At 34.8% G+C, this 21,605-nt stretch overlaps 2 protein-coding genes across 5 annotated transcripts; both read left to right on the top strand.

Annotated features, from left to right (window-relative positions):
* Positions 1-1,593: 1,593 nt before the first annotated feature.
* LOC122305194 (translocase of chloroplast 90, chloroplastic-like) lies at positions 1,594-5,962 on the top strand. 3 transcript variants are annotated; one of them, XM_043117549.1, is made up of 3 exons: positions 1,594-1,923; positions 2,202-2,370; positions 3,317-5,962. In XM_043117549.1, the coding sequence occupies exons 2-3, from the start codon at positions 2,335-2,337 to the stop codon at positions 5,507-5,509; spliced, it is 2,229 nt and encodes a 742-aa protein (XP_042973483.1). In that variant the 5' UTR covers positions 1,594-1,923; positions 2,202-2,334; the 3' UTR covers positions 5,510-5,962. The 3 variants fall into 3 exon arrangements, with proteins under 3 accessions (XP_042973483.1, XP_042973484.1, XP_042973485.1); XM_043117550.1 differs by having other exon boundaries at positions 1,594-2,005; XM_043117551.1 differs by having other exon boundaries at positions 1,594-2,370; positions 3,347-5,962.
* A 7,463-nt stretch (positions 5,963-13,425) lies between these two features.
* LOC122305192 (bifunctional purple acid phosphatase 26-like) lies at positions 13,426-21,538 on the top strand. 2 transcript variants are annotated; one of them, XM_043117546.1, is made up of 10 exons: positions 13,426-13,583; positions 14,947-15,173; positions 15,384-15,584; positions 16,204-16,315; positions 16,787-17,013; positions 17,822-17,960; positions 18,904-19,124; positions 20,016-20,137; positions 20,305-20,466; positions 21,204-21,538. In XM_043117546.1, the coding sequence occupies exons 2-10, from the start codon at positions 14,982-14,984 to the stop codon at positions 21,274-21,276; spliced, it is 1,449 nt and encodes a 482-aa protein (XP_042973480.1). In that variant the 5' UTR covers positions 13,426-13,583; positions 14,947-14,981; the 3' UTR covers positions 21,277-21,538. The 2 variants fall into 2 exon arrangements, with proteins under 2 accessions (XP_042973480.1, XP_042973482.1); XM_043117548.1 differs by lacking the exon at positions 13,426-13,583 and adding an exon at positions 13,612-14,456.
* The last annotated feature ends 67 nt before the right edge of the window (positions 21,539-21,605 follow it).

Here is a 21,605-nt window from a genome sequence, read left to right as displayed (position 1 = left end):
ATTAGACGCCAATAACTAAGAAGTATAGTATAATAAGTTAATAACACATAATACTAATTTATTAAAGTATAATAACATATAATTAAACGCTAGAAATAAGTCTAGTGTAGAAATAAATTATAAATAAGTTTATAATATAATAGCATATAATACTATAGTATAATAATATATAATTAGACACTAAAAATAATATGTAATGTTATACTATGATAACATGCAATTACACACTATAGTATAAGTGTAGTATAAAAATAAGTTAAATATTAGCATAAATGTAAATTAGCAGTGAATGGTTTGGTTTTAATTTTTATTTTTTTGAAAAATTGAAATTTGAAAGTCCATAATTTTTTTTTTTTAAAAAATGGGCTAAATATGAAACTAAAAAAAAGTTCAAAGCTAAAGCTCAAATCCGACTCTATTCCAACAAGTCAAGGTCCAACTCCGACTAATTCGGTGCTCACCCCTATATTTAATTACTATTTATAAATTATTTTATTATTATTTATAAAATTCTCATGCCATCTTATTATCATATGTCAAAAAGACTCGAGACTCCGTCTCAATCTGTGGGAACGGTTAGAGAATGGGCATTGCCTTTTCTTGCTTGATTCACACTCTAACAAGAAGATGATGACTCTTAATTAAAATAGAGGTTTAGATAGTAAGTTAAGATAAAAGTTGAATAAAATATTATTAAAATACTATTTTTCATATTATTATTATTTTAAATTATTTATTATATTTTATGTGGTAATTTGGAAAAGTTATAACATTAAATGAAAGAGTACGCAAAAGTAATTGAATATAGAATTTTTGTAAATAAAATGAGTTGAGATTAGTTGTGGCTTTTGTATCCAAACTAGGAAACAGAATTTTGTTATTCCTAATTAATAGAGTATATAAAAATATATAAAAGTGACTGCATATATAATTTTTAGAAATAAAATGAATTGAAGATAGTTGGGTCTTTTGTGTCGGAAACAAAGTCCTCTGCTCCTAATTAGAGCATTCACATTGGCTTCATTAAAGCCATCTTTAAAATTTGATAAAAAGTACAAATTTTTCATAAATTTAAAATTTTCCTATCTATAATTTCACATTGGATTAACCATTAAATTCATCAAAATGATAATATAATATTATTTTTTAATAATAATTTTTTTAATTTTTTTTCATATTTTCAATTACACTAACTATATGTATATTAATAATTTAATTTAATACTTAAATTATTGATTTCCAACTAATTTTTTTCTTCAACTTAATTACTCAACAAACACATTTTACTAACCCTTCTTATATCTAATAATCATATATATAATAATTTATATATGATCATTAACAAAGTTATTATCTCCTTCGTGTATCCCATATTAATATTTAATATTTAGTATTTAATTTTTTATATTTTCTTTCTCTTGATCATGAACCTCATCTAAATCTTAAAAATCATGTACATATTAATTATTGTTCTTAGTACCGTTTCGCTTTTGGGAAGGTCTTTGGTAGATCGGTCGGGTCGGAATTACACACGTGGCATACAACGAACCACTGCTCCCCCCACCCCCACACAACTAAGAGATGGCCGGCCCGCTAGCGCAATAGAAGCCACAGATGCAAGCTTTTCTGTCTGTATTTCTTATCGCCTTTGGTTCTTCTTCCGCCAACGTGAATTTGGATCCAGCATCCAGTTCCTTTTTCTTTCTTTCTTTTTTTTTTTTTTAATAAACATTTTCCGTTTTTGTCGTGATTCGAAGTTGAATTTGGATCCCGAAGTCTTGTCCTTCCATTAGGGTTTTAGAGCCGTCACATTTGTTTTTATTTAATTCATTTTTCGTCGGGCTTTGATTGATTGGCTCCGCCTCCATATTCGATCGCCATACTGTTTCAGAATTCCATTTTCGGTCGCTGAAGCTGATGCTGGTGAATTTTGCGCTTTAATTCGTTAAATGGGATGGACTGCTTATCTTCTTTATGCATCCGTCTTTAATCGGCTTATGCTAATGTATGTACAAATGGTTTTCATAGTATCAAATTTGCACTTGATCTTAGCACCATACATAGGAGTCATATAGTTAACCACACCTTTAGATTATTTATGAATTATAATTGATCTTTCATGAAATGTAGACCATTTAATTCATTGACATTCTTGGTAAGTGCTTAAAAACTTCTATCTTGTTTTTGTACCATGTTAACAGCGATTCAGATTAGATAGCTATATGTGAATCTTTGCTGGAAGGATGAAGAGCATTAGGGATTGGGTTTTTTCCTCAATTGGTTTCCAAGTCATTGGTCTCATCTAGACCATTGTCAGGCAGTGACAGTTTTTTTATGAGGAACTTCTGGATGAAGAATTTGATGAACAAGGTACTACCTCGTCTCTATCCCTTTTTTCGCATGTTCAAGCATTGATTTTTTTAAGTTCAGAGTTCCTGTAGATAAATACTCAAACGATTATGTTTGCCACTCTACTTCTTTTTCATAGGTAAAAATAGGTTAAATTTTTATTTTTATAGGTACTTATTGGGGGGAGAATAGAAGGAAAAAGACCAATTCTTTTGTTAAAACTTTGTCATGCTGTTTATATCTACCTAATCTAAACATAAATATACATACACTTCACTGTCAATGAGCTGAGGGGACCGTTCCATACCTCTCTATCTTCTTGGAAAATGGGTGTAAAGATTCATTTTTTTCAGTATTTCATTGAGCGGACTTGGACTCTATATAAGGGGGAGTGAAGGTTGTAAAGTTTTTTGACACTATTTTCTATAGAGTTATTCTATTCTCAAACTAGTGTGAAAAATTCTCATCACTTAAATGGTAAGATTTGATTTGTAAGATTCAAATGTTAAAATTTATCTTTAAAATCAAATTATGTCATGTAAGCACTTTACTAGGTGTGCTTTACACACTGGCTTGAGAATAAAATTTTACTTTTCTATAAGGGACTTTTGAACATGATGGGAGTCTTAGCTTTTGGTTCTTTGAAACATTCTCATGGGAAAGCTGTAGTGCTGTGATGAGAAATGAAAATTTCCTAATAATGCAGCTGCAATTTTTTCAACAAAAATAAAAAATTCCTTTGACTAGCAGCGAGCTAAGCATCTTTGGCCATTTTGTTTGGTTTGCCCCTTTGAACTATTATCTGGACCTGTCAGCATTTATGACTGGGATCACTATACACTGAAATACTTATGTCCTATAAACGGTGTCCCATTGAGGCCTAGCAGATTGTTTATCTGAATTAGGTCAAGTAGAATTTTCTGTAAAACTGACATTCGATGCATCACAAATTTCCGATAATAATCAGGATAATCAGCATAATCCTTCGCTGCGGCAGGTTTCTGTTGAAGATTCCTATGGTTCCCTTCATAGATCTGATAAGAGAGATATGGATCAATTCGCGAAGATTGAGGATCTCCACATTAAGCTCTTCCGCCTTCTCCAACGGCTTGGGCAGTCACAGGACAATCTTCTGGTTGCAAAGGTTTTATACCGAATAAACCTAGCAACCTTAATACGAGAAAAGGAATTGGACTTGAAAAGAGTTAACCTTGTAAGCAATAGAGCCAAAACAGTAGCTGCAGAACAGGAGGCAGCTGGCCTACCTGAATTGGACTTCTCATTTAGAATACTTGTACTAGGGAAAACAGGGGTTGGCAAAAGTGCTACCATAAATTCTATATTTGATCAAGTGAAAACCTTGACTGATGCATTTCAACCAGCCACTGATCGTATCCAAGAGGTTGCGGGAACGGTTAATGGGATTAAAATTACTGTAATTGATACCCCTGGCCTCTTACCTTACTCTTCCAGTAATGTGAGAAGAAATAAGAAGATTCTGCTATCTGTGAAAAGATTTATTAAAAAATCTCCCCCGGATATTGTTTTGTACTTTGAACGCCTTGATGTCATCCATATGAGCTATAGCAATTTTCCTCTTTTGAAGCTTATAACTGAAGTTTTTGGTACTGCAATTTGGTTCAACACTATCCTTGTAATGACCCACTCTTCTTCAGCTCTTCCTGAAGGACCTAATGGTTACCCTGTCAGCTATGAGTCCTATGTGACCCAATGTACAGATTTGGTGCAGCACCATATACACCAGGCTGCTTCCGACTCAAGACTTGAAAACCCTGTACTTTTGGTTGAGAACCATCCCCAATGTAAGAAAGATGTAGCAGGGGAAAAAGTACTTCCAAATGGGCAGGTGTGGAAATCTCAGTGCTTGTTATTATGCATTTGTACTAAAGTTCTGAGTGATATCAACAAACTATTGAATTTTCAAGACAGCATTGAACTGGGACCAGTACCTACTATGCGCCTGCCTTCTCTACCCCATCTGCTCTCATCTCTTCTGCGACGTCGCTCTATATCAAGTTCAAATGGAATGGATGATGAGACCAGTGAGAGTTTATTTTTAAACACAGAGGAAGAAGATGAGTATGATCAATTACCTCCAATCCGAATCCTGACAAAATCTCAGTTTGAGAGATTGACAAACTCACAGAGAAAAGACTATCTTGATGAGCTGGATTACCGGGAACTTCTTTATCTGAAGAAACAGCTGAAGGAAGAGTTCAAGAAGCGGATGGAGAATAGGCTTTCCAAGGAGGAAAATTTGGTGAATGACAATAATAATGATGGCCAGCAGGTGCCTCCAGAGACAATTATGTTACCAGATATGGCAGTACCCCCAAGTTTCGACTCCAATTGTCCTGTGCATAGGTACCGTTGTGTTGTCACATGTGACCAGTGGCTTGTAAGACCTGTTCTTGACCCAAAAGGAATGGATCATGATGTCGGCTTTGACGGAATAAACCTTGAAACAGCTGTGGAAATAAACAGGAATGTCCTTGCCTCGGTCACAGGGCAGGTGAGTAAGGACAAGCAGGATTTCAGTATCCAGATGGAGTCTGCTGCTGCTTTCACAGATCCCAGAGGGCCAACTTATTGTGTTGGTCTTGATGTTCAATCTTCTGGTAGGGATATGATCTATACAGTTCATAGCAACACAAAGCTGAGGACCCTAAAGCATAACGCTGCTGACTGTGGACTTTCTTTTACGACTTTTGGAAAGAAGTATTGTGTTGGTGCCAAGATTGAAGATACCATTGCAATTGGGAAGAGATTGAAGTTTGTGGTTAATGCTGGGCGAATGTGGAGTCCTGCACAAGTGGCTCATGGTGGGAGTTTTGAAGCTACTTTAAGAGGGAGTGTATACCCAGCAAGAAATGATAATGTCAGTCTGACGGTGACAATCCTCTCCTTCAACAAGGAAATGGTTTTGGGTGCAGGTTTACAGTCTGAATTCCAGCTGAGTAGAAGCTTGAGAGTTTCATTTAACGCCGATCTAAATAGTCGCAAAATGGGACAGGTTTGCATAAAAACAAGTAGCTCTGGTCATTTGATGATTGCTTTGGTTGCGGCTCTCACAATGTTCAGGGCTATGGTACGGAGAATGGCAAATGAAAGTAGCATGGAAGCATTGGAGGGGGGATAAATTGTGCTGGATATTTTTGGTCCAGAGGATTCTGTAGTGGGAAAGCAATCCACATCAACTGAGATATGGACCTTTTACAAATAAGGATGACGAGACAAAAATTTGAGTTTTCAAATAGATCATTCGCTATATTTTTGTTGTTTAAGACGTCCACTTTGGAAGGATGGCAAGTCATCCCTATCTCAGCCATTAGACAAGGATCTGAAGTTCATGTCACTGCGAGTATCCATTCAAGCTGACAGCTTTGGCTACAGAGGTTTGCATTAAACTAAATTGAGGTGATGACTGTACAGAAAAGCATAGAGAATCAGTTTTTATTTTTCTTGTTTCCGGTGAATTGTAGTAGTAGTCCACATAGGAGGTGCCAATGAATAATTCTTTACAAATCATTGAAGATTTTTGGATTCTGTTTTAGCTCCCTTATGTTTTGTTAATTGGCCAATTATTAGACAATTTCTTGGGTGTCTTCTCTGATTATGACGTTAAGCATAGGCTTGGAATGCAAACATTGTTTGATCTGATCCATTTTCCTTGGTTCATTGAAATGGGTTTCAGATAATCCAAGTCTCCTTATAAGTTACTGGGTAGCAAGCCATCTCTATCTTTGCAATCACTGATGTAGGTATCTTTACGAAGGCTTCCTTTCCATTTATGAACCAGAAATAAATCGACTAAATTAAGCTCGATCAACTTTTTCTTTACACCAACAAAATAGATACAGAACTGAACTACAACCAAATCAAAATCAAAATCAACTAGTAATTACCAAAAACAAATTAAATTCTTTCCAGTCTGCCTAGCCATGTACCCCCCACTATCTGGGTAATCCTCTTCATCTTCAGATAACCACTATCCGGATAATTCTCTTCATCTTAAATTTTGTTATCTTCAATCACACCAATTGATGCAGCTCGTTTTGAAGAATTTATAAATAATCCACTCCAAAGTGCAACACTAGTTTAGAGGCAAGTTGAGATCATAAGATGCAGGATGAATCCCAGTATTCCCGTCCAAATCTTCCTATACGATGACAATCAAGGTGAAGACCCCCACAAAACCTCTGCAACGATGGTGGCAGCTTCAGCATCAGAGACGCAAGCCTCCCTCACTCTGACCAATATCTCCTGCTTGAAAGCCCTCCTCTCCCTCTGCCTCAGCCCCTCCCCGACCTCCAACTGCACTGCAAATCTTGCCACACAGCTGGCAAATGGGTGGCTCTCCAAGAACCTCTTCTCCCTACTCTCCCTGTTCCCCCCCTCCAGCCCACCAGCCCCAACCCCTTCATTCTCTTTCCCATCACCACTACCATACCTTCCCATGTCTATCAAATCCCCACCCATTTCTGATCTCTGCAGCTCCACGAGCCTTTTTATCAATCCCTCTCTAAGCATTGCTTCAATGGCTTCTTTCCTCCCGAAATACCCAATCTCAAGCACGCAGTCCATCCCCAAGACCTGAATTTCCAGGTCTTGATGACTCAAGAAGCTTATGATTTTGGGTATTTCCCCGCTGGACTCAATCTCGTCCACGAGCGGAGACTTTATAGACCTTATCAAGGAACATAGAACTCTGATCGATGCCGAGGAAGCCATTGTTACAAGGGAGCCAATTGTCGGGCCCATAAGTACTTGGCCCACGAACACGTCCTTGTTGAACCTGATCAATGCCCCAATAGCAAAACCGCAACTCTCGCGTATCCGCTTTGAACAATTGGGGTTGCACAGATTCGATTCGAGCAACAAGAACAACTTGGATTTGAGGACAAGATCCTGCAACTCGCGGTTGAAACCTTGGGAGATACGGTCCTCGAACTGACTCAGGAGCTTGATCAGCTCGTCCTCGTTGTCAAAATGCTGCTCGCGCAGGACGCGGGTCAGGGTGTCGATACTCTCGCGGTCGATCCAGGCTTGGATTTCGGACTCGATGGACCCGGCGACACGGGAGATGGAGTGGGTGGAGGCCCGGCGAGCCAGGAACGATTTGAGGCCGTGATGGCCGCGGGATTTCTGGAGGTTCTCGATGAGGGCTTTGAGTTCGGAGAGGTGTTGGGAGAGGGAGGATAGATTTGGGTCCTTGGAGAGGATCGCGTCGGACTCGGTCTCGAGCTCCAGCAGAGCTTTAATGGCAGAGGAAGAGTTGAGCTCCTCCGAGTTCGGACTCGGGTGGGATTGTAACTGGTGCGATGCTTGTTTCAGAGCTTCGAGGACCTTGAGGACTCGGGGGCTATCGTCCTTCGACGTTGGCTCTTCCATGGCCGAGTAGAACTCCTGAGAAAGAGCGCGTAGTCTGCTGCGTTTGGGTTTTGTTTTTCTTTTTTTTTTTTTTCTAAAGAGAGTTTTGGTCGGAAATGAACTCAATGACCAGTCGTAGTTTCTAATGCCATTCCAACCACACTTGAAAGGGAGACACCTACTCTCAACTTTCTTCGTTTGTTTTGTCTTGTCTAATCAGCTAAACCCAGCACATACTAGAATTTTCTAAGATGGATATTGTTTTCTTTTTCTTTTTCTTTTTTCCTCAAAAAAGGTGTATTTTATCAGAGTTTAATAGATGATTCACCAGTTTGGTGTTTGCCATTTCGTTAGTGAGCATGAATTATTCACGGATCGATTAGTGATCCGGATTTAAAAGACCTTAAAAGTCTCCGTGTAAATATTAAGTTATTTATTTAATATGAGTTTAGTATTATTTATTAAAAATTAAAAAAAATTATGAATCCCACGTGTGAAAGAAATTTTAAATTAAAATGAGTAAGAGTGTACATCGGTCTGTTCGGTCCGGCACAATTTTTTTTCTTCTTTTCTTTCTCAAATAAATTAATAAAAAATATATTTACATTACTAAATTAAAATTAAATAAATTTTTAATGTAAATTATGTAACTAACTCATTAAAAAATATTTTATATAGTCAATGATAATAATTTAAATAAAAATTATATCATTAACTTATATGATTATTATATAAAAATAATATATTAAATTATTAAAAATATTTTTAAAATATATATAAGAGTTCGGTCCGGTCTCGGAGTCTATAAATCTGTCTCGGTCTACAATTTATTGGATCGATACTGATTGGTCTAAAGTTTGGTCTAGTTCGATCCGGATTGAATGATTTGGCCTAATTGATATTTTTGGTCCAGACCGACCAGCTTACATCCCTAGAGATGAGTTTAGTAATTTATGAGTTGTATGTTTAGATGCTAAACTCAGTTTAAAATTAAACTGAACTAAGTTGATTTCAATGTAGTCTAACAACCAAATTAGTCCTAAATAATCGATTAGTCTGTTTTAAAGTTAGTCTTGAATAGTGAATTGAGATGAAAAGAGTTGAAATGAAGTTGAAAGTTGAATAAAATATTGTTAGAATATTATTTTTTAATATTATTATTGTTTTAAGATTTAAAAAATTAAATTATTTATTATATTTTATGCGAAAGTTTATAAAAATTATAATAATAAAATGAGATAAAATAAGATAGATTTAGCCATTTTCAATCCAAACCGAGCTTAAACCCTTAAATAAATGATAGTTCGTAAAATCTAAAATGTTGACTAAAAATTATCTTAAATAAATGTGATGAAATGACATTCTTGTATTAATTAATTAGTTGTTTGAGCTCGAAAATGATCGGTGAAAGGAAGAAGAAACGCCAGGGGAGCAAAATAGTGCACTATTCATATTTTGAAAGTGGATGTAGCACGATTCTTTTGAACTAGCAGACAAAAATTAACCTGAAAAATAGAGAGTGATGATAGGAAAAGCAGAAGTACTGGAAGCACATGGATTTTGGGTTGGTGTTGTATTTATTCATGAAGTGTCTTCAAGATGATATTGAGAGCTTGCTACTTAAGTGAGGTGTCGGGCATGCATGCAGAGCTCCAGTACATGTAGTCATTGGCCGTCTGGCGTCTGGTCTCGTGATATTGATGATCTGGAGTTCACATTACGCATGTTCAGCAAATGTTACGTTACAATAATTATTCTCATTAAAACGAGTATATAAAAAAAAAAAAAAAATGGTGGTCATGAGAGTTATGGCCATGGTTTTTTATAAAAGCCATCATGGCCATGCATCACGATGGACCTTTATTATTTTTTTTTTTTAATTTTATTTAAAGAAATATCTATTTTATTTAATATAAATGTGATGTAATAATAATAATTTACTTCCCTATTTTTTGGAGTTTACGTAATTTACACCTTAGAAATTATAAGGATTTGAAAATGATCAACTTATAAATTTATAATTACAACAGCATCAGCCAAAAATAATGTCGCCAGTCTTCACCATAAAAAAAAAAGTCGACAAGCGAATTACCAATGAAAATTAGCAAACTGCATGATTGAGAGTCAAAGAATCCCTCCAATGGAATATTATGTCGACTTTTCCATTTAATTTAATTTAAAGATAATGCAGCGACACGCGTACGTACACCCAAGCACCTAGGGATGGGGTGGGCTCCACATCCGGCCCGCCATGCCAACCTGTCTATCCCCAGGATAGGCCACACGGTGGTCAGATGTCTGCTTTCAAGACGGGCCGGAAGATAGGGAACGAGCTGGACTTGGGTCCTCTGGAGTTTTCACCTGTCCGTCTGACCTAATATATATTAAGGAGACATTTGTTTTTAATAGAACAACTTCGTTTGGATTTTTTTTTTTTCAGAAATTTTATTTACAGTCCTATATAGTTGATTGTGTATGTAGTTTTATTGATAAATAAGAGTAAAAAAAATATTATTTTAAAAATAATATTATTGTAATTTTAAAATGACATCATTTTGTCTTAGGTTATGTTTTCAGCACTCCCCCCTCCCACCCTGCACAACACTTCTCCTTTCTCTATCTCTTTTTACTCTCTTTGTTTCACCCCTGTCGCCAATCTCTCGTCGTCACCCCCAACTCCAAGTCTCTCTCTTTGCTGCATGACAGGCTGTGGGTAGATTGCATCAAGACGGAGGCACCTGCCCACGGAGGCCGAGGCAATGGGCTAGGCCAGGGGCCAGTTGGGAGGTGCGAATAGCACCATTACAAGCACTGGTCAATAGTTTCTATGCCACTAAATTGAAACTCAGCTCCACATCACAACGCATGCATGTGTTCTACTAATGTTGTAACAGACCTTTCTGCAACCTATGTATGGGGTACAACACTTATGCACGTGTAATTTTCATCCAAGAAAAAACCTTTGATGAATAATGTATAACCTTTAATTTTAATATTATATTATATATATTATATGTTAAATTGTTAATTAATATAATGTAAAATTTTAATCTTATTATTCAAGTCTATAATCTTATAATATAACATTTGATATAAGCTAGACACTAATTATACTATTTTAATTTTATTATTCAAGTCTATTAATCTCACTAATTAGTTAAATACTAATTATACCATACCAATATAATTAGACACTAGTGAGTAATGAATTAGAAATTATTAATAATAAATACTAATTCTTAACAATTAAGTTTAATGTTGACAAAATTATTATTCTAAATTAATGTAGTACCACACATGTAAATGGTAAATTGAAAAAATTGAAAGTTTCGATTTTGGTAATGAATCAATCCATATAGCTATTAAATTTTCAAACCTGGTATATCCATTCCTTTCTAAAATTTATCAAAAATCAGATTGAACTGGACCGATTACACTCATTCTTATTCTCGATTCACACTTGTTACTATTACTATTCAGGTGAGTGTTGTCACATGAATCCAATGTACATTTTTTTAGAGTAAAACATTGTTCTACTTCATTCATACAACGGACAATTACAACTTCTGACCTAAAAATTACAAGCCAAATTCTTACTTTTCTAACTTCCCAATCCACAAATTTCTCTGTGGATGGTAGGGTTTTGTCCAAATCTCTTTAGACTAATCGTTTGAGAGATAGATCTCAGTCTTAACTTAGTGTCTAATATGTCTAAGAAAGCACACAAAGCTCCCCCTCCCCTGGAGTGGAGCACCAAACTCTACATACCCCTGGTCCTAGAGATAATATTTTCTATTTTTTTATTTTGATTTTTTTTCTTAACAAAACCTAAACATAACTAAAAATAAATGAAAAACACACAAAAAGCACAAAAATGGAGCTCGGAAAAATGCCTAGTAGATTTGAAAGAGTCAAATGCATGACCACCACACGTGGTAGCAAAAACACTCCTTGGATAGAGGCGCGCGGGCTTCACGCGCAGAATTCAACACGCACTTGTGGCTCATGCGCCGTCCATTTTGGCGAACTTCTTCCCCCATCTGATAGATCGTCTCCTTGGGAGTTTTGTGGTGGGGTGCGTGTTAGAAGCTGGGCGCCAGAGAGCTTCAAATCTATATTTTCATCTTCCTCGGCCTCCTAGTACCCCTTGGTTCCTCCACACATGCCTTAATCCAATGTACGTGAGTAATACTCCTGTAAATGTATCTAGTTTACTCATAGATAGTCTATAAAAGTCCTTATAACAGTGTCATATACAAGAATAAGTTCCAACATTATGACAAGAGGTATTGCTATCTTAAGACATCTATATCACACATATTTTACGTAATATAATCTTATAAATTAAATTTTACCATTTAAATGATGTTGATGGCCGGTGTGCTCTACACAATATCTTAATAATAGAATAATTCTATGATAAGGGTTATCCTTTGAGTTAAGTAACATCTCATTTTATTTATATAACATTGTGTTAATATGATATTGTTCATCAATCATTAAATCTGTTTATATATCTTAAATTACTGTTTATGAGCACCGTAAAAAAAAATCATAACTCAAAAATTGATTAATAAAGTGGTATTCGCATGCTAAATTAAGAGTGAGATAACATTATAATATATATGAGCTAATTTTTAGCCTATGGTACTTATTTTCTTTCAATGAGAGCGACAGATATCTTGACCTAGGGTTCAATATTCTCTTCCACGTCAGGATATAATATATGAGAAATACTACACATCAATCCACACCATACATTTTATATATTAAAATATTATTATTTTTTTAATTTCATTTTATTCTTATTAAACTAATTGAATTATTTTATTTATCATCCCCACACTACATATTTATTATAGAAAAAATAAAAATAAAAATAAGAAGAATTTTTCATAATATATATAGAAAATGAAATAATAATAATAATAATCAAATAAAAAAGAACTTTGAGAAATGACACAAATATAACTATTTTATAGTTTTTACACAACTCTTCAATAACTATATGTTATGTTTTTATTCAAACCCATCAAAGCTAAATAAAAACCCAAATAAACTTTAAAAAATAACATTTAATTAAAGAATTGTATAAAATTATAAAACATTTGTGCTTATTTACAGTCTTGGTATATAACACTCTTTAGTGTGGGGTCTATTATATTTATAAAATGAGTTAAAGTATCAATATTTTTTTTAGTAATTTTATGTACAAATTTTAAATAGACAAATTTTATATATATTTTTGGTAAGAAAATAGGTCTTACTGATAAAAATATTTTTTTTATATTTTTTTTAAATAGAATTCACTTTTTTATAAGAATTTATATAGAATTTATCCATTTAAGATATTATATATATATATATATATATTTTTTTTTTATGTAATCTCGAACGGTAGATTTGTGCACGAATGGCACGGTTTTCAATGCAAAACATGGACTGAAATTGAATGGAAGGTTTGGGTAAGAATCGATAGGATTGGGCCAGCCATGCTCGACTGAAGAGCCATTTGCATCCTCTGAGCTGAAGATAACAATAGCAACAAGGTTAGCCCATCCAATTGGACACGTGATAATTATGTCTGAACATCTGACATAGATCCAGGACTCAGTGGGTCCCTTCAAAGTGAATCGCAAATGGGATGCCACCACGTACGTGAAAAGCCCAACCAGAAGAATATCCCCTCGTGTTTATCCCATCTATGAGCCACGCGACAAAAAACAGTTCCTTTCTAGCTACGTATCTAACGGCGCCTCTCTCCCCCTCCCATCTCCATCATGGATTATTAATCTCGATAACCGGCGTCCTGGTACCCTAACCAACACTGCAAATTCTTTAAGGTTCTCTCTCTCTCTCTCTCTCTCTGTGGAGTCTTGAGAATTTCTGCTCCATTGATATCATATTTCTAATTCTGTTGTTTTCTACTTCTTTTGCTATCGGTTTCTCGAATACTTCCCATTGTTGGTTTTCATTTAGCTATGTTGTGCATTAACTAGACTGCTTTTATTGGTGTAGCAATGAATTCAAACCCGATGCTTTCGGTTTAATGTATTATGAAATTCTCAAATCCTTAATGGTTGATCATTCTACGTGGCGTTTGATTTTGAAGAATGAGAGTTGTCCTTGATAGAATATGAATGTTTTACTTACCCTCCTAAAATAAAGAAATGGGTCTTTAGCATTTTATTTTATTCGAAATACTCCTGGCTGTTGACTATAGATCTGAGTCTTTTCTTTTTTATGAATTTGTGGTTGGTGGTCATGCTTATGCGGTATCTTTCTGATTGGACCATGGAATTTTGGGGCTGAGCTTTGAGAGGGTTTGTGCTAATTCGTGTTGAAGTGAAGTCTTCCTGGATATTGGTGGCAGAAACCAGTCAGGGTAGAAGTGGAACTCTCAAGAAATGTGAAAACTCCCCCGATGTGATAGGTGTCAGAATTATTGTCTCAACTTGGCTAAATGCACAAACGCCCAGAAATTGAAGCAGTTGTGGAGGATGAAAGCCGAGAGGAAAGAACCGGCGAGTAACAAGATTGCTGAGAGTTAGTCAGGTGGAAACGGATTTAGGCGTTTTTGTATAAAAAGAAGCTGGCTCATGAGAGGTGAAATTGTGGTAGGAAGTTTGGTTTGAAGCAACAGAAGGGGGAAGTTCGAGTCTTTATGAGAGTTGCATAAACTAATAATCCAAAGTTGCTTGCTAAGATACCCTTCTGTAAATGTTCTAACTGTCTCCTTTGAAGTTAATTATGGATTGTACTTGAAGGCTGAATGTAGAAAGGTTTATACCTTTTTTCTTCTTATATGACGCGCTTCCTGATGAAAAATGAATGGGGATGATAATAATTGTTTTGAAATAATCTCTTTTTAACCAAATAGAAGAGATTTTTGCTTTTTTTTTTTCGTTTTTCCCCTGGGGGCTGGAGGATCTAAGCTTGGTGGAAGTTTTATCTCAAGAGGAATATCTTCCATATCAGATTGATGTTTAAATGGGCATCAAAATTTTTTATTAAAAAAATCTTTGCTTGTTTCCCTTTACCACTTCAAAATAGTATTGGTTTTGGTCTACTTTGTTTTTCTTTTTTATTGTGAGGCATTTGTAGTCTGAATGGAAACGTATGTTTTAAATAGGATAAAATGGTATTCATTTATTTGTGGTTTACCCATGCTTAAAATAGATAAACTTGACAATTTCTTTGATGCAGCTGATAATACTTTTGTCGGTGGTTGATCAAAAATCATGCTGGAGGTTGCTAGGATGCAGTCCTTGTTGCTTCAACTTGCTTTCACTTCCTTTGTCCTTTTGAGTTGTGTGAATACTGGCAATGCGGGGATAACTAGTAATTTCATTCGCTCTGAGTGGCCGTCTACAGACATCCCTCTTGATAATGAAGTGTTTGCAGTTCCAAAGGGTCATAATGTTCCACACCAAGTAAGAATTCATACTTCTGATATTTCCAGTGGAAAACTCTGGAATATCAAGACAGATAAAGGTGGAAATGGGCATCATGCATTTCATTACTATGATTATCTTGTGTTCCCTTTTGTTCCAACAATTACATAATACATATCTTTCCCTTTTGCCTTCTGTTGTAATTAATTAAACATTATGTCCTTATCTACATATTGTATTCTATTTTAGGTGCATATTACCCAAGGCGACTACGATGGAAAGGCTGTAATCATCTCATGGGTGACAGATGATGAACCAGGGCCGAGTAAAGTACAATATGGTACATCAAAGGATAGATATGACCTTACTGCAGAAGGTTCAATGACAAACTATACCTTTTACAAGTATAAGTCGGGCTACATCCATCACTGTCTCATCGATGGCCTGAAGGTAAATACTCATTCATTGTGTAAAATGTTTTTATCAACATAGGTGTGATCTTTCTCTTGGATAAAATACAATAATTGCTTGAAGTCCAAAGTAAATAAGTACTAAACAGCTGACTCTATTGTTTGATCACATATACACCAAGGTATCTGTCTTATACAATATACCAGGCTTCTTATGTATAGTGACCAAAATTGTAATCTCTTCAGGGCCCTTTTATCTTAACTACTTAATCAGCACTTTGTCTTATTCAACACTCCCTCTCACGTGTGGATTAGAGTCCTCTTTAATAAGTAAGTCCAACATGTAGAATATTTAATTGATAGGGGGGTGAAGTGTGTAATCATGTTTGCACTTAAGACTTCTGTCCTGATACCATTTTAAGTCACAACTTATCTCATAATGTAAGCTAATTGGAATGGATAAACTTTTTAGGTTATAATCTAACAATGCCTAAGAAGGGACTGAGCATTGGTTTGTGATGAATGGAGTACACTGTGCTGGGTATTCCCAATTGATATAAGCCACCGATTGTCCACTTTCTAGTAGCATATTTAGAATTTTCTTGCCTCTTGTCCTGTAATTTGTTTCCTTTTTTAGTTTAATGGTTTCTTGTTTTCAGTATGACACCAAGTACTATTACAAGTTAGGGAGTGGTGATTCTTCTCGAGAATTTTGGTTTCAAACACCTCCAAAGATTGATCCAGATGCTACTTACCATTTTGGGATCATCGGTGAGTTGTTTTCTTTCTATGCAGGGACTTCTGGTAGAATGTTGGCTTCATGGCATTCCTTCATTATATACATTTCTTGGTCTATATGGCTCATGAACAACCATCTAATATGATTTTTTTACACAAATTTTCCTCAATTGGTCACCTCTAGCTTCCAGAAACTCTCTTTTGTTCAGTTATAAGGGTTCTTGACGCATCTTTTCAACGTCCCCAAATTCTACAATTTATCAAAGAACCCTTAGGTGAGGTTTGGATAATGAATTGAGATGAGATGAGTTGAGATGAAGTTGAAAATTGAATAAAATATTGTTAGAATATTATTTTTTAATATTATTATTGTTTTGGGATTTGAAAAAGTTGACTTGTTTATTATATTTTGTATGAAAATTTAAAAAAGTTGTAATAATTAGATGAGATGAGATGAGTTGAGGTCAATTTTGAATCCGAACGGAGCCTTAATTTGCGTTGCAGGAGATTTGGGCCAGACATACAACTCTCTTTCTACTCTTGAGCATTACATGCAGAGTCCAGGACAAACTGTCTTATTTGTTGGAGATCTTTCTTATGCTGATAGATATCAGTACACTGATGTTGGTTTACGGTGGGATACATGGGGTCAATTCGTTGAACGAAGTGCAGCATATCAGCCATGGATTTGGGCTGCTGGAAATCATGAAATAGAGTACATGCCTTATATGGTAAGGGTTAAACAGATACTTTTATCAAATTGTTTGAGTAACTTATTATCCCGGTTTATTTAGATTATGTTTTTTTTAACCAATCACATAAAATTCTCTACACAGGGAGATAGTGAATACCCTCTGGTCCATTAAAAACTGTGTTGCACTGTTGCTATAGTGCCCCATTTTCTCATTCCAAAATCTTAGAACAGTCTGAAGGAAATCTATGTTTCTCCCACTCTTTGCTTCTGCAATATGGATCGAGATTTTATTATATTCCTTAATGTTTCTTTTTGAACAACTTTTCTTTTCTGACTCATGGAAAAAGGGTTACCTAATAGTCAACCAACTGCAAATTGCGAGGCAGAAGGGTGCCAACCCAATGCAATGTTACTACCTGCACGAATGCTTTTTTGTCAATCACCAGCCCTAGAAAATTGTATTTCCTTTGACCACTTATAAGAGGTGCAGGAGTGAGTATGAATTTATGGGCCCTTGTAGCCAATGTTCTTTGAATAAAATGGAACTTTCTCTCCCTTAACGAGACAGTTTGACGTGATCAGACCTTTGTTCATGGCAGGTCAGGTCACTGCCATTTCACATCATTTGTATGGCTTTGAAATAGCTTTGAAATTTTATTTTTGTCTCTTTTTCTTGGTAGGATCGTTGTGAGGACTTCACTATGAGATACATAAATACATTTTCTTTCTACTAACAAAATGGGTTATACAGTCCATTGGTTTAAAAAATCTTCATATTCTTAGAATTACAACCTATAAAACTTCTTGTATAACTTTTGAGACTCTGTTAATATATATATGCGTAGGGGGAAGTTATTCCTTTCAAATCCTACCTCCATCGATACAATACACCTTATTTGGCCTCCAAAAGCAGCAGTCCTCTTTGGTACTCCATCCGGCGTGCATCTGCTCATATAATCGTGCTATCCAGCTATTCATCATTTGGTAACTTTTCATTTCCCTGTCTATTATTGGTTTCATAAATTAATAATTTTCTTTTGATAGACAATGGAGGAAATATTTGCTAGTTTATTGATAGCATCATGCGAGAATTCCATTTTTTTTATGGAAAAATCTTCTTGTCATCCTCACACTTCACACACCACACTTATTTTAATTTTTTTTTCATTTTTTCTATAATAAATATATAGTGTGTGGATGATAAATAGAATAATTTAATTAGTTTAATAAGAATAAAATAAAATAAAAAATAATATTTTAATATATAAAGTGTGTGGTGTGGGATGATGTGTAGCATTTCTCAATGGTAGCTCGAGCTCTAGAACCTTTGTTCAAACTCAGCTCGTCTTATATTAACTAAGTTCCAGCTACAAAAAATCAGGTTTCATTAATTATTATAAATAAATACAAATCATACTATAAACTTTAACCACTAAAAAATTTTTAGTTCAAGTTTATAGTTATTTATACTTAAGTTATATGAAAGTATAATGATAACATGTATACGTTATACCTATAGTAACTATATAAAACTATATATATAAGTAAGTATAGCTGTGGCCGTTTAAAATTTTCATGTAGTGTAGTACAGTACTATTACATTATGAGTATCATATTATCAACAATACTCTAATATTACTAGTTATAATAATATAACACAATCAGAGTTTCGGTCTCATGTTTATTCATAAATATTTGATTACTCAGCAAAATATATACCATAATAATATTGTAGTTTATCCTATGTTATTATGGGTACGTTACAAGTTAAGTACAATTTTTAAACATGACAAATAATGGATATTAAGCATATATAGTTTATATCTAGGTATATCATTTAATATATAACACATAAACGTATAGTATAAGTAACGAATAACATGGATGGAGAATCATCAACATAAGAATTTCTGGTTGATTCTGACAGTTAAGTACACCCCTCAATGGATGTGGCTTAAAGAAGAGTTAACAAGGGTTGACAGGGAGAAGACTCCTTGGCTCATTGTTCTTATGCATGTGCCAATCTACAATAGCAATGAAGCTCACTTCATGGAAGGGGAAAGTATGCGAGCTGCATTTGAGAGTTGGTTCATCCATTACAAAGTTGATGTAGTCTTTGCCGGCCATGTCCATGCTTATGAAAGATCTGTATGGTTTTTTACCTCTATAAATTCATGTTGTTTTGCATGCGGGTTATTTTTGTTCAGATTGACATGGTTTTTTGGGGACTGTCCATATCTGTTCATGCATATCATTTATCTGGATTCATTGAGTCCATGATACTGAAGTTTTAAACAACTAAGATTGTTAGTACGAGGATTTAATTATGTGTACGAGGACTGTTAATATGAAGTTTTAAACAACTAAGATTGTTAGTAAGAAGATTTAATTACGTGTACAACCACAATGTCTTCACTTACAAATTTTTAAGCCTTTATACTTTGAGCAGAAGTTTTGATTTGGATCATTATGCATGGCCCAAAATCTCATGTTATATTTTTCAATGCATATGAAAAATCTTGTGGACATAGATATGCAGTAGTCAATCTTAATTTCTGCTTAAAAATTATAAAATTTAAGAATATTTATGATGCAGATAAAATAAATTTTGAACCGTAAACACTTCGTTTTAACATCTAAAGTTGAAAGTATATGATTTGTGAATATAGTTTATTGAACTAACTCAACACTCTTCCCAGCTTTCATATTCTAATTCTGATTTATTTTTATGTATATCAATGTATGTATTTTTTCGTGATAATTCAAGACATGGATCAACAAGTAATGGAAAACTTCTCTATATAACCCATGAAAAAAGAAATAATTGTTTTTCATTTTTGTTAAATACAAATTGGTCCTTGTTCTTAACTCATTTGCAGAAATCTTTATAGATTCCCAATTTTCGTAAATTAAACCTTTGGTTTTCAAATCTAGTTTGTCACGATGGGAGAACATACTTTATGCTGATCTACTAGCAAGATGGGTGCTGAAGCAACATAGCAATGCCAACATTTAAGAATATTTATTTTGCGTTTTCAGTATCGAATTTCAAATATAAACTACAACATAACAAGTGGGGACCGCTACCCTGTACCAGACAAATCCGCACCTGTTTACATAACAGTTGGAGATGGAGGAAATCAGGAAGGTCTTGCTGAAAGGTGAGTTGGCCTGCATGATCGAGTAAAATTCATTGTCCTCAGTAGTTTTCATACTGAAAATGATGAATCATAAGAAATAGTGAGTCCCCCCTGTAATCACTAGCAGAAATCATACTTATTTTCCTGCAAGTGCATTTATGGCTAACAACTGTTAGTTGGTGCTGCAGGTTTAGAGATCCACAACCAGATTATTCTGCATTCCGAGAAGCCAGTTATGGACACTCTATGCTGGAGATTAAAAATAGGACACATGCAGTCTACCATTGGAATCGAAATGATGATGGCAAAAAAGTGGCAACTGACTCGTTCATACTACACAATCAGTTCTGGTGTGTAACCATTCCTTACTTTTATTATTAACTCGTGAAAACCATCAGTCCTAATTAACAGAATGGTATCAACAAGACTTGAACCAATGACTTTACGTACAACCAATTTCAGATACCTTGTTGAAAACCATCAGTTATATAAGAGCATTAGCTATATGCACATTGAGTTCACACACTTTGGTTTAATGTAAAAAATGTAGTATGACATGCCACTATGCCAGCTTCCTAATACTGTTGAACCACAAATGTCAGATAGTTCAGGTGTCATTGCATTCTCTTCAAATGGTTAGACACAAAAGACAGAAATCAAACTTTCTTTTTCTGCCTCACATGTTGTGACAGAAAAAAGTGCAAGCCGAACTATAAAAGAAAATGTCAATTGGTATAACTAGAGTCATTGGCCATTAGGACATATAAACAATGGTAAATAATTACATGCCATTTACAAAAATAGTCAAGGTAAGAGCATTAATAGCATAGCTATGCACTCATGCAGTCATGCACATATGCAATGGGTATTTGGGTCATTCACTTGTATTGATCTCAGCATCAGTAGCCTGCAATATCATGCTACAACTTTTGCCAACTGTTAAATTCAAATTATAGAGACCTGGATAGCAATTAATCAGTTACTTAAAAAGTAATGATAATTGAATTTTCTTGGGATGCCAATGTTTATGGTGATCTACTTTTATGATATAAGAACATTATGACATGTTTGATTTCTGGTAACGCAGGGCAAGCAATCTTAGAAGGAGAAAATTGAAGAAGCATTATCTAAGGAGTGTTGTTGGCCAGGTTGCCACTTAGTGATTGGAGTTTTAAGTGTAGTAGCATTACATGATTTCAGAGAGGAATGGAGTTACAGAGAAAGATATGATGGCCAAGTTTGTTATTTGTATTCTGTACAAAGGAACTCTGTCCTGCCTTTGCTGATGGTTGCATCCTTACCGAAAAGGAATATTGCACATCTTGATTATTGTCATTAATAAAATTCTCGTTTGCTTATCAAAACAAATTATTGTTGTACTTCTAATTCTCACTGTTATGGAAGATGCACTTGGTCTGTTAATTAAATGTCCAACAGTCTGCTCAAATGAGAATGCATGGTTCATACATAGCCAAAGGCTCTAACCATG

This window comes from Carya illinoinensis, chromosome 3, assembly GCF_018687715.1.
Source record: "Carya illinoinensis cultivar Pawnee chromosome 3, C.illinoinensisPawnee_v1, whole genome shotgun sequence".
Lineage (NCBI taxonomy): Eukaryota > Viridiplantae > Streptophyta > Magnoliopsida > Fagales > Juglandaceae > Carya > Carya illinoinensis.
The sequence above is the reverse complement of the archived record's forward strand: the minus strand, read 5'-3'. Positions and strand labels throughout refer to the sequence as shown.